This window comes from Thunnus maccoyii, chromosome 15, assembly GCF_910596095.1.
Source record: "Thunnus maccoyii chromosome 15, fThuMac1.1, whole genome shotgun sequence".
NCBI classification, from domain to species: domain Eukaryota; kingdom Metazoa; phylum Chordata; class Actinopteri; order Scombriformes; family Scombridae; genus Thunnus; species Thunnus maccoyii.
Window position 1 is genome coordinate 5,987,388 of NC_056547.1, and position 13,509 is coordinate 6,000,896.

General features: G+C 36.9%; 2 protein-coding genes across 3 annotated transcripts in view; both read left to right on the forward strand.

Moving 5' to 3' along the window:
- The window catches only part of LOC121913619 (major histocompatibility complex class I-related gene protein-like), a 30,742-nt gene extending 18,528 nt beyond the window's left edge, over nt 1–12,214 (forward strand). The window contains exons 5-8 of one of the 2 annotated variants that reach the window (XM_042436353.1): nt 9,556–9,654; nt 9,811–9,828; nt 9,971–10,031; nt 11,024–12,214. In XM_042436353.1, coding sequence (XP_042292287.1) covers nt 9,556–9,654; nt 9,811–9,828; nt 9,971–9,984 — 131 coding nt within the window. In that variant the 3' untranslated portion in view covers nt 9,985–10,031; nt 11,024–12,214. Of the gene's footprint in view, nt 1–9,543; nt 9,655–9,810; nt 9,829–9,970; nt 10,032–11,023 lie in introns of both variants that reach the window. The other variant, XM_042436351.1, reaches the window with a different exon arrangement.
- Nucleotides 4,743–8,309, forward strand: LOC121913636 (major histocompatibility complex class I-related gene protein-like). The gene is made up of 3 exons (XM_042436370.1): nt 4,743–4,952; nt 6,758–7,024; nt 7,877–8,309. The coding sequence occupies exons 1-3, from the start codon at nt 4,904–4,906 to the stop codon at nt 8,167–8,169; spliced, it is 609 nt and encodes a 202-aa protein (XP_042292304.1). The 5' UTR covers nt 4,743–4,903; the 3' UTR covers nt 8,170–8,309.
- Nucleotides 12,215–13,509: the final 1,295 nt, after the last annotated feature.

Genomic DNA, 13,509 nt, shown 5'->3' on the forward strand with positions numbered 1-13,509 from the left:
AAAAAAAAAAAAAAAAAAATGAACACATGACAGTAGGACTGAGCACATGTCAAAGATTTTAGAAGAGAAAGACATTATAGTAATCTTGACTGGGGATTCATCAGAGATCAACTGCAGATACATAAAAGCAATTTTTTGTTCCTGGCTTTATCTTTATCTTTAGCTTTAACAAACATCTTCTTCCTTCTTGTTTCCACTGGAGAAGAACAAATGGAAACTCTTTGATAGTTGAACAGTTTTTAACTCATGACTTTTTTCTTTCATTTATTTGACTGAGATGGAGATGAAAATCAAAAGACAGAAAAGTATAAAATAAAACATATTTTGCTTATGTGTACCTTGACTACCATTAGTGCACATCTTCGTTGGTGTAGCTCTCACAGGGTACAAGAAGAAACTAGAAGAATCCTAGTTCTAGGATTATAAGGATATAAATAATAATTGCCCGAACTATTGCTGTGCCACAGGTATTACTGCCTTTTGTAAAGCACTTGATAATCACTGATTTTAAGTCTGTCTTAGAACAACAGTCAGGTGCCCATATGAACATTAAGATTTCCTTCAAAGGCCCTACAATGTAAGCGATGGGGGATGAAAGTCCTTGTTTTGCGCAAAAATGTACCTAAAAGTTTATCTGAAGATAATGTGAGGCCTCAGCAGTCTGAGTTAGTCAAATACAGTGTATATCTGCAGTTTCAGTCTATCTCAAAAAGAGCCGCTTATGTTTCGACAGACAGTGTTTTTCTGTTCAGCTGCAGTGGAAGGATCGTAACTAAAAGATGGACTTTGGCACTAAAATGACTAATTTTGAAAGATATTGATTCGACTCAATTGGGCAACTGAAGCTTCATATTAGCTTCAAATAAACTTTTAAATACATTGTTGCACAGAAGGAGGACTGTAGATTTTGTCCTCCATCTCTAACGTGTAAGTGCATTATGAAGTGATCTCTTAATAGTCGGTATGAACAGGTGGAATGATTACAGCAAGAAAAACTTGTCAATGTTCATTTGGGTGTCTGACTGTTGTTTTAAGACAGACTTGAAAACTGTGAACCTATTCAACAATTGCTTCAGAAATAAAGTTTATTATTATTAGTAGTATAATTAGCTCTTCAGGTGAGGAACTGCATCATGTCCAATGTGTCAAATTCTGTGTCACATGACACGCTGTGTTTTGGACTTGGAAAGTAAAAGGCAAAGAGCTCTGTTGGAAACAGGCAGGAACAGGTAACAGCCTCAATTCAAACAGAAAATGTATCAAGTTCATGTTGAACACAGTGTGAATCTTATTCAAATAGGCTTTAAAAATATTGATTATAACAACATGTCCTCATAATTAAATGATGCATAGGTCGATTGTTCCACTCCAGAATGACCTATGGGAGCGTTTTCTAAAAGGCCGCCTCCATGTCTGGGCTTTCCAAAACTGTTACAAACCACTGTTAAAAAATAATTATGGTGTGACAACACTGTGGTTAAGGTCTGGTTAAGTTTGGGCACAAAAAAACACTTGGTTAGGGAAAGATCATGGTTTGGGTTAAAATGATCACTTGAAATGTTGTGTGGGTTAGAGTTACTACCATAGACATAAAATATATATCTATGGTTACTACTTTCTTAAAGTTAGGCAGCCTTCGTCGTCATGGCAACAGTAAAGACCACAACAGTTGCAGGTACAGTTTTAAAAAAACCTGGAAACAGGGAGTGAACAGTGGTCTCCTGCAGCTAGATCCACTTTTTGCCATCTACTTAGCCATCCATCCAACCCACCTCCTCCGGATATGGAAGTTTGTCACCTTATATAGACGTCATCTGAACTGCGTCCACTAGATGGCGTCTGTCACTTAAAAGTAACTATAGGTCATTTTTGGAGACTGAATTTACAACCTATACTGATGTTTTACTTGGGAGAACAAGCTGGATTATAGATGTGGCAGAGAAGTTGAATTTGTATCTGTCAAAGTTGAGTCCTTGTTCACCTGTGATGAGTCTCTAACCTTTACTCCAGAATGTAAACATAACCAAGAAACATGTTTGGACCAAACAAAAAGATAAAACCAGCTGACTCTTATTAGATCTTCACCTCTTTATTTCTCCTTTATCTAAACAAGATCAAGGATCTAATCATGCTGCTCCTCATCTGTATGTTGAGATTGTTCTCTCAAGAAAACAACATGGATCATAATGTGAGTCATCCAAAAATGACCTATAGTTACATTTGAGTGACAGATATCATCTAGAAATTATGACCAAGAGGAGGGGTGGATGAGGGCAACTGCAAGTCAGGACAGTTTTTTAAGTAACATAAATCCCATAATTTTAACCCAGTGGTTATTATTTTAGCCATGACAACAAAGGTGGCCTAGCTTTGTGTTCAGACAGAACACGACAATGTTTCAGCTCAATTTCCATTGTACTTGAAGACACGAGTAGTGACTTCAACCCACACCATGTTTCTCTAACCTTAACAAAGTGATCATTTTAACCCAAACCATGACCCTAACCCAGTCTTTTTTGTGTCTAAACCTAACCAGACCTTAACCACAGTGTTGTTGCATCATAAATAATAAATTTTTGTTAACAGTGATTTGTAATGGTTTTGGAAAGCACAGCCAAATGATGTTGTCCTGCCGATTACCGCCAGTAAAGGCACCAGATTAGAAAACAATCCTATGTGTCGTTCTAGAGTCACATAGTCAAACAACGTATTTGGTCGTTTAATTACCAAATTTCCAACAGTCTTTGTTCACTATCTCATTCAATAACTCAGCATTGCAGAAACCTTGGTGTCCTCACCCTATAGATAAACATGTTAATTCAATGGTTCAATCCTGTTTTCATCAGCTCAGAAACATTTCAAGGGTTAGATATTTCTTTCTACCAAAAATCTTGAAACTACTATTCGCGCTTTCATAACCAGTCGATTGGATTCACTGCTCTCTGGCATCAGCAAAAAATCCCTCTCCTGCCTCCAGCTCATCCAAAACTCTGCTGCCAGGATTTTCACTCGGTCTAGGAAACATGGTCACATTTCACTGATCCTGGCTTCCTTTCACTGGCTACCTGTTGCTTTTAGAATATATTTTAAGACCTTATTGATTATTTACAAAGCCCTGAGAGGCCTTGCCCTAAGCTATCTATCAGATCTCTTATTGCCGTGTGTCCCTTCCTGCTCCCTGAGATCATCAGATGTGTCACTTCTTGTTGTTCCAAGGCCCAGACTGATACATAAAATGGATACAGCCTTTACAGTCAGCGCTCCTAAACTTTGGAATTACCTGCCTGAGGAGATCAAGGCTGCCAACTCTGTCTCGTCTTTTAAATCACTGTTAAAAACCCACTCGTTTAAAATTGCTTTTCAGTGATTTTATTATATTCTATGGCATTTTAGATCATTTTACTTCCTTTGCGTTTTTATGATGTGCTTAGTTTTTATGGCTTTCAGTTTGTTTTTGCATTTTAAATGTGTTCTGATTTTATTGTAAAGTACTTTATAACTGTATTTTGAAAAGTGCTATATAAATAAAGTTATTATTATTATTAATTTGGAGGACTTACTGGTCATGTTGCATCTACAGGTAAGATCACGATACACATCATGATCAAGATGTATGATCATGATCTTTTATTGTTCAAATTTGCTTTGCTTTTCTTTTGCACAGTGACTTCTTTAAACTGCTTGTTTTGTTCAAACAACAGTCCAAAACCAAAACCTACTTAATTTACTATCATATATGAAGACATGCTGCAAACCATCAAACATAAGAAGCTGAAACCAGCAAATGTTTGGCTTTTTACATCAAAAATTATGTTTCTTCAAAGGGAGAGCAGTGAATTGGACCTGGGATCCTCTCGGTTCATCTACATTACTTGGAATTGTTAGTTGTTCATCTGTCACTCAAACATTTCCCCCCACATTTGTTAGTCCGGACAGACAACACCACAGTATATATCAACAGACAGGGGGGCCTGTCTTCAGTTACACACACACAGACTGATTGTCTGGAGCAGCAAACATTTTCTGTCACTGAGGGCCATCTATGTGCCAGAATACTGAGCTGTGGAGCAGATCTGTCCAGGGGAAACCCTCTTTATGTGTGGTGAATGGAGACTTCATCCAGGAATAGTGAACCTGGTTTGAGAGTGTTACAGACAGCTGTCTGTGGACCTCTTTGCAACATGGGAGAACTCCTCTGTTCTTCTCCCTTCATGACCAGGATGTGCCCCTGGGGGTGGATGCACTGGTTCATCAGTGTTCTTGTGTTCTTCTGTATCCATTCTCCCTAATAGCTTTGATTCCCCTCCTGACTTACAGGAAGTTCCCTTTCACTGTTCTGTGGCTGTTCTTGGGTTTCTTGCAAGACATGGTGGATGAAGCAAAGGGTTCCCTCCTTGTCAGGATTTGAGTGTTCTAGTAGTCTAATCTATGCCCTTTTTGAGTCAAAAAATAAAATTATGCAAACAATTTCTCTATTCAGTTCAATGGGCTTTATTGGCATGAAAGTTTCAATATATATATATATATATATATATATATATATATATACAGTATATTCTCTCTCTCTTTGTGTGTGTGTGTGTGTGTGTGTGTGAATGCATGCATGTGCTGTGTGTGTCTAGGTCATTCACTGTCCCTCAGGTTGTGATATGTTGATACATATTGGGCAGCAAGATATATCCTGTCTCCCTCTCCTGGGAGTATTCTTTAATTTTGAGAGGTCATTAAGCTCTTTGAAACCTGATATTACAGAGTTTGACCTGTTAAAGTAAATGTTCCTCGGCTATTTGGTTGGTAAAGCGTGACGGCGATAAAAGTGATATCAGTGACGCACACGCCCAACAAAACTGAAAGTGCGACTGGTTTGTCACTGGACAGGACTCCCCAAAGTTATACCACGAGGATGATGGAGCTTGTTTTTCTGCTCATCTTCTTTCCTGTCACACAATCAGGTAAGATGAACTTTTATTTCAATTTGTTTGACTGTAGTGTGAGTGTAGAAGATCTACACAATTTAGTTTCATTTCACGTTGGTCAGTTTTACGCAGTTTAAATAAAACTTTATCTGTGCCATTTTGTCATAAGCCATTAGGAATGGCTTTATTAATAGTAAATACATTATTATATTACCTTTTATAGATGTTTTTGTCCCAGCAGCACACTTGTGTAGTATGGGCAGCGTGCTGGCAAAATGTAGCCGAAACGTTGTTTAGCCTGCGATATGGACATCCCACCGCTCTCCGCGCGACCACGGCCGAAATTTAATTTTGGAGTGGTGGTGATCATGCTGTAATCAATAACTATCGAAATTCTGTAGCAACAAGCGCTATATAAATAAACAATTAATCTTCTTCTTCTTCTTCTTCTTCTTCTTCTTCTTCTTCTTCTTCTTCTTCTTCTTCTTCTTATTATTATTATTATTATTATTATTATTATGTGGAAACTTGAAGTCTAGGAGACATCTTGTGTCCAGCAGGAGAACTTTAGAAATCAACAATATTAACATATTCAGAGATTCTTTATTTTTCAATATGGGAGAAGGAGGACATGCAAGTTTAAGAATTTTTAAGCAGTTAATTGTGTGGAATAACATCATCAGATAAAACAATATTATTCCAAACACAGTATTTTTATGTCTTAAAACATTGTCTGGGGGGAATCTTTAAACAATGTATAAATTACTCATCCATCAATCTGACTGAGTTGCCATTTTAATTTCACTAAAATGGGAAAGTAAATTCAACACTAATAATAATAGGCAAAATCAGCCTAATAAAAAACACCAATATGAACATTAGAATACATAAAATTAGCTCCTGCAAAATGTGCAAAATGCCACTGACTGAATGTAATGTAATGTAAGATAATGGGGCTCTGTCATCCTGGCTGGTGTTCAAGATGACTGGGGCAGAGCAAGATTACTGGGGAGGGGGAGATTACATCAATGCATTTAATGTTTCATTTAATGTTTCATTACAACAGCTTTGTGACTGTAACTGTGATTTCAAAGCAAAATATTCTTAGTATGTTTACACCTTCTAAGAGCCAGTGTTGTACCTTTGAGCCTGACTCAGGTGTTGCATCAGACAGAGATACATGTTCCAGATTAAGTTATTTCAAATAAGTCTAGTATGTGAGAAAACAGCCCAGACAGTAAGTATTTGAACAGTTGAACATACACAAAATTCAACTCATCCAAAGAAAAAAAAATTGTAAAGTATATATGGGTAAATAAAAGTGAAATAGGATGTTTTTTGTTATCCATTTTTTGATGGATATGGATTGGACAGAAGGTACAGCCCATGTCAGAAAACCTCACGGTTGCTGCTTTGCCAGTCCATACTAAATAAATAAATAAACTGCATGCTTTAACAGTTAAATTGCCAGTCACTTGGAGTAATCTGCAATACCAACCAAAGATCAAAATACTCTAACTTCAAAACCATCCACAAAATCCTGCCCATACCTGCCAGGAACTGCTCTACCTAAACCTGATTCTGTTTTTTTGTTTTTTGTGTGTGTCTTTCAAACAGAACATTGCAGTTAAAGAGCATTTATGCTTAGCCAACCTACATATTATTTATTAATGTATAAATAAAGGTTGAAAAAATAAATAAATAATTTTCATTATTCTTTGGATTGAACAGAAATTTAAAGTTTGTTGTGCTCATAGAATTGAGATTAAGACTTATTTATGCTTTTTTGTTTGTTTGTTTATTGTTGTTTTTTTAAATTTAAAACTTTTTTTGTCCTACAGTGAGACACTCCCTGAAATATATTGTGACTGCATCCTCTGGACTCCAAACCTTCCCAGAGTTTGTGGTTGTTGCTGTGGTTGATGAAGTTCAGGTGGGATACTGTGACAGCAACATCAAGAAAGTAGAATTCAAACAAGACTGGGTGAAAAAATTAGTCAAAGATCATCCTCAGCACTCAGAGTGGCACACTGATTCCTGTGTGTCTGTCCATCTGAATCTAAAAGCTGAAGTTGTTGATTTGAAGCAGCACTTTAACCAAACTGCAGGTATATTTATTTTTAATTTTTTACTTCTTTAATGGTTTTTGTGTGTTCAAGTAATTGTGTATTTATGCATCTAGATGAACAACAGTTCACTTGAATACACTAGTAGAATACATGTTAAGCAACTTTTTCCAAAACTATCCCCTCCATCCCAACTGAAAGGCAAGAAATATTGTATACCATTAATATTACATACATTGACCATAAGCAACATAACATAATACACAGACATGCATATCTTCCAAACATGGGTATCTACACACAAACCTATCTATAAATAAATGACATTCAAAGTAACTTTTTGCATTTGCACATGGACACCAGAAAACCCATATACAAGTTCAAGTCCACAACATCTACAGAAGCATATTTGCTTTCCCACTAGAAGGTCTTGGAATGAGGAAACAACTGTTTGATGTTTCTCTAAAAGTATCAAGTATCAGAGTGTGTGTGTACCTACACACACACACACACACACACACACACACACACACACACACACACACACACACAATCAAAGTGACCTCTCTCTCACTTCCTCTTTAGCTATCAACAGTGTTTTATTTACACATTATTTTCTGTTTAACTAGGTACCACTGTGCTGCACTATTGCGATGATTCAACCTAAATAACTAACAGGCATTATGTAAGCACTCTCTGTCTCTCTCTGAGTTGTCCACACTGTCCAGATGATGACTGGCTGTGAGTTGTTTCCATCCAGCCAATAACAGCAGAAGGTGTAGATCTTCTGTTTTGGTGTGTGTGGATCAGTGTGTCTCTGTGGTGAAGATGTGATATCAACTGATGAGATCTCACTCTGGTTTACTGCAGTCTGTGTCTCTGTCTCTCTCTCAGGTGTCCACATTTTACAGTACATGGTTGGCTGTGAAGGGGATGATGAGACTAAAGAGGTTATTGGTTTTGGTCAGTATGGTTATGATGGAGAAGACTTCTTAGTATTTGACCTGAAGACACTGACATGGATCGCTTCACAACCACAAGCTGTCATCATCAAATACAAGTGGGATAGTAACAAAGCTAGATCAGACAATGTGAAGAACTTCCTCACCAATGTTTGCCCTCATTGGCTAAAGGAGTATTTGGACTATGGGAAGAACTCTCTGATGAGAACAGGTAGAATCACATGATCCGATGTAGTTCAATGGACACAATGATATTTATTTTCTCTTATGTCGATAATGTGCAGTGACATTATAATTAAAATGAACTAACATGTAGAGAATTATTGCATATAATCATCCGTAATGTTTCTGTCTTTGATGTTCGGTCTCTGTCTGTCTTTCTCTCTCTCTCTCTCTCTCTCTCTCTCTCTCTCTCTCTCTCTCTCTCTCTCTCTCTCTATCCAGAGCTTCCCTCAGTGTCTCTCCTCCAGAAGACTCCCTCCTCTCCAGTCAGCTGCCACGCCACAGGTTTCTACCCTTACAGAGCCATGATGTTCTGGAGGAAAGATGGAGAGGAGCTTTATGAGGACGTGGAACATGGAGAGATCCTCCCCAACCATGATGGATCCTTCCAGATGAGTGTTGACCTGAATGTTTCATCAGTCACACCTGAAGACTGGAGGAGATACGAATGCGTGTTTCATCTCTCTGGTGTGAAGGACGACATCGTCACCAAACTGGACAAAGCAGTGATCAGGACCAACCATGGTAAGAATGGTTATGTTAGCTTCCCCCATTCCTCTGTTCTCTCAAAGGTCAGTACTATCAAGCAGTTGCAGTTAGTCAACGGTGCAAATTTCATCAAAGCTGAAGTCTCTATGAATGTGTGATTTTGTTGTCAGTTTAGCTTTTCTCACCAGTTTGTTGGTGGTTTGTTCATTTACGTGGCTGCTCTTATCCTGAAGCATAGTTTCTTTATCTACAATTTTAGATTAATAAGCTGTAAAAATGACAAATTCCCATTGAAATATCAAATTAAGTGCTATATATTCTCGCTCCATTGCTCTTTTAACATTCAGAATCTTTTAGTTGAGTTCATGTCTTTTTGCTCAGAGTATCTCAACCTATCAGACAGAATCAGTCAATTCGACTTTGTGGAGTGGGTGGATTCAAAGGTCTGGACCCAGGAAAATCTCTACCTAAATTTGGATTGGTTCTTTTTCAGTGTACAAACTTGTATTTTGTTGTATATTTTATCATGTAAAAGCACAGGTAACTCTTAATAAAAAATGTATTTGTGATAATTATGCCAGCTGATCATAATGATTTATCAATAACCTGCCTGCATGTCCTCATCTAAAATCATGATTATATCAACATTCTTTCATTATAAATCTAAGAAAGCAAGACATTTGTATTATTATTATTATTATTATTATTATTATTATTGTTATTATTATTGGATTGTATTATGAGTATTTTGTTTCTCACTTGTTATGTCAGTTACATGTTCTCTGTCACATACTTGACAATACTTACAAATGATTTAAGTGAATTATTTTGAATATCAGATCCATCCAGTAGTAGAGACAAAGTGTGAATGTTTTGTTTTGGTTCCAGTTTCTCCCTCAGAGTTCCCTGCTGGTCCTGTTATTGGAGGTGTTGTAGGACTGCTGCTGCTCCTGGCAGTCTGCATCACTGGAGTCTTCATCTGGAGAAGGAAAGATAATGGTGAGGGGCAGAGATATATTATATATATTACCTTTTAAACTGAAGGTGAAGATTTTCTTTAGTGTACACGATTTGTTGTTTGCTTTAGTAAATCATGAAATCTAATGTTAATTAGATTGTAAATGTTAATAATGGAATCTTTTATCTATTTTTCAGGATTCAGACCAGCTAACTGTAAGTATTCTGTCAGTTCATCTGTCTTTCCCTCTCTCTCTCTCTCTCTCTCTCACTCTCTCTCTCTCTCTCTGTATAAATATAGACAATACAAAATAAAACAAAAGATTTAAATTGAACTACTGACACTTTTGTTTTATAGCTTCAGACTCATGACCCTTTGAAACTTCTTCAGTCAAAGAAGTAGCTCCTAACTGATCACCGTGAGTATTTCATCATGTCATCTACACTGTGCAGATACTTTTCTTGCTCCTCCTGAAACTAAGTACAGTAAACTAACATATTGAAATAATACTCTCATAAATGTACTGCAAGTCTGTCTTTAGTCAAAAAAATGTTTTGACAAATTTCTCAGTCAAGTGATCCAGTATAGTTACAGGAAACAGCTGACAGAATAGTGAACTCAAATAAAAATGCTGTGGTATCAATGTTTTATACTATTTTACGTCATAAATGTACATTTACAAAACGAAGGTTATGATATTGCAACTCTAGTTCTATAAGCACATAGAGTCCTCTACTGTACTCTATGGGTAATACTCTCCTCCTATCACTATTTCTGGCTATACAAACATTTCCGCCACTTAATCAACTTGTCTGGGATTTCTACCGTGCATTTCGCCAGACAATCCTTCAGGATCAGAGATGCCACTTCAGCCTTCATTCAATTCATGGGCCATTGTTCCTTCCAAACGTATCATTGCTAGACCCATTCAGATCTCAAAGATCTCAGATCTGCTCAATCTTATCTTAAGTAAACGAAGGTTTTTAGGGGTCCGCTGTTGCCCTGGTGCTACGGCGGATTCCCCATAAACTTCCTCACAACATAGTCAGCAACTGGAAAAACTATGCACATCAATTGTTTTCCTTAATAAATCATCCAAACGCATTTTGTTGATGGTGTGGTCCTTGCTAGTGTATTGGCGATTGTGTATGTGTGATAGGAAGAGAGTATTACCCATAGAGTCCAATAGATGGCGGAGCCTGCATGAGATAGAACTTGTTTTAATGAATGATGAGATGTGACATCACAGGACCCGTCAGAAAGTCACAGGATACATCAAACTAAAGTGTGAATTCATAGATCAGTTTTATGAGTTTCAGGTCATCAGTGGATGCAGTGAAGAATGATATCTGTGAAGATTATCTGAGAGCTGATAGAAGCATTAATGTTGATGTGAATCCTCCACTGCAGGAGTAACAACATCTGGAGAGAACTGATGCTGCTGTCCAGCTGTTTCCTCAAACCTTTGGTGGAGATGAATCACTGCAGCAGCTACCAGACACCAAAGAGCCACAACGTTACTCCAGTGGGGCATCTTTTGTCTTCAGATATCAAATTCATGTCAGTTAGTCATGTGATGTACTGTCTTTGATGATGATTAACATTAAGTTCATTCATGGGAGACATGAATGACTCAGCATGCTCTGCTCCTAAAGCTGGATCCAAACATCCTAAAACTTAAATGTCCAACTACTCATGCTTTCACTAACAATTAGTTTGACAGTTGCATTTCAGAAACACTAATGAAGATTCTGCACTAGGCCACGGTTGAAGACATTTTAATGTTTTTGTTTCTCTATTTGTGTCATTGTGATTCCTTCCATAGTTTGAAGTGTAAATATCTGTGACTTATGTCTCAGTCTTCCAACACACATTGCTCCTCCACTCCAAGTAACAGGTGTAACTCTTTTTACACATACATTTGTAAACGTTTCCACAACTTTACACCACACAAATATATTTGTGAATATTTAGATAATCCTCATGTCATTGAAACTCACATATAAACACAATAACACTTGTTAGAGCTTATACATTTATATCTTATATCATGCCATCTTCAAATGTCTTGTATTTGTCATGCGGATGATGAATGCTAATGGTAATTTTAAGGTTATTGTTAATGCTCAGATTATTGGGGTTAGAGGATTAATTAGGGTTTTACCTGTGATGGATGTACTTTATTCCATATTACAAAAATGGCAAAACTGATTTGTCTACATGACAGTATACGTCTTCTCTAAGGTTATGTGTGACTAAATGTTTTCACTTCAGTTAAAGTTTGTCTCTACATCATCTACAAGCTAATGATTAATTATGAATTTTTAATCAATTATCTTTTCACTTGTGATTTGTAAAACATGATTTTTTGGGGGTCACAGTTCTCAGATGTGTCATATACAGTAGGTGTAGAAATGATCTCCTGTATGTACATAAGGTCAAATGGGAATTAGAAAATATATTTTTATATATCTTTTCTTTATTTGGGTAACCTCATTTTGTCTAGAGGGGCTGCTACATTTTCTAGTGTCATATTTGTTCTCATTTGTTCTAATAGTGTTTATATATTTACCTTCAATTAATAAATAAAATTCTTCTGAAAACCTGCTTAAGAGGTGCTCCTGTTACATCATACCTGTGAATACCTCAAATGTTCAGATGTGTTGTGTTTTGTTCCATGTTTTGGGTTGTCTCTGACACCTTAAAAGTAGGGATGTGCAGATGTCCCTTTATTTGTATTTTTGTAATTGTATTTTTAGAGGCAGCAAAATTATTTGTATTGGTATTTGTATTTGTATTCAGATAAAAGAATACAAATAGAAAGAGGCTTAAAAATGAAAGTGTTACAATAAGTGTTCATGAATAAACTACCTTATGAAGGAGGTCGCCACACCAGGTCTTGAACTGGAGTCGTTGTCAGTAACAGCGGAGCAGAGGACAGAGACTAAGATAGCAATGTAACCGACCTCTGCGCTGGTATTTGACATGTTTTTTATTTCTTCCCGAAAACAAATAATTTTGAAAATATTTGTATGAAACAAATATTCGTATAAAAAACAATATTTGTGCCTTGCATTTAGGCACACCCCTCCTAGAAAGCATGGGTTTACTTTTTTATCAGTTGTCAAAATGCGTGTGGATAAAAGGAAAAGTTAACACTATTAAAAAAGAAAAAAAAACATGATAATTTTGGTTTGTTTAATAATGAGTCCACTGAACCTTGTGACTCAGAGTGTGTCTTTCCCTATATTACCACAAGAGAGCTAATTATATTATACAGGGCACCAAAATGACCCTGGTAATTGCAAATAGGTATATAGAGATGGATGGATTGACATGCTCCTAACCCACACTTTAGTCATGGTATGTTTGTGTGTTATGGTTAGGTGACGCTCATGAAAACTTATTTAACATTAAATACAAACAGTATTACAGTATATCAAAATGTTCAACATCATCACCTTTACTGGCAATATAAAAATGTTATGACTGTGGTCATAATATTTGTTAATGTGTGTTTATCCCATCAGCTTGTGTCAGGTGTGAGTGTGTGTGGATTAGGGGTGGGCCCGAATACTATACGGCAAAGCACAATAGTGGGTTGTTTATGAATATTTGTTTCATACAAATATTTTAAAAATCATTTGTTTTCAGGAAGGAAAAAAAACAAATATCAAATACCAGCGCACAGGTCGGTTACATCGCTATTTCAGTCTCTGTCCTCTGCTCTGCTGTTACGTCTATCAGCAGGTCTCAACGAGGGGTGTCACATCCACCGGTTACATGACGCACATTTCCTAATTTGGACATCACCCCCAGAGTTGGCGTGTTCCCCAGAGATAAAGCTGAGCTACTGACACATGCAAAGTGCTCCCAAGGGACTCTCCATAACCTGT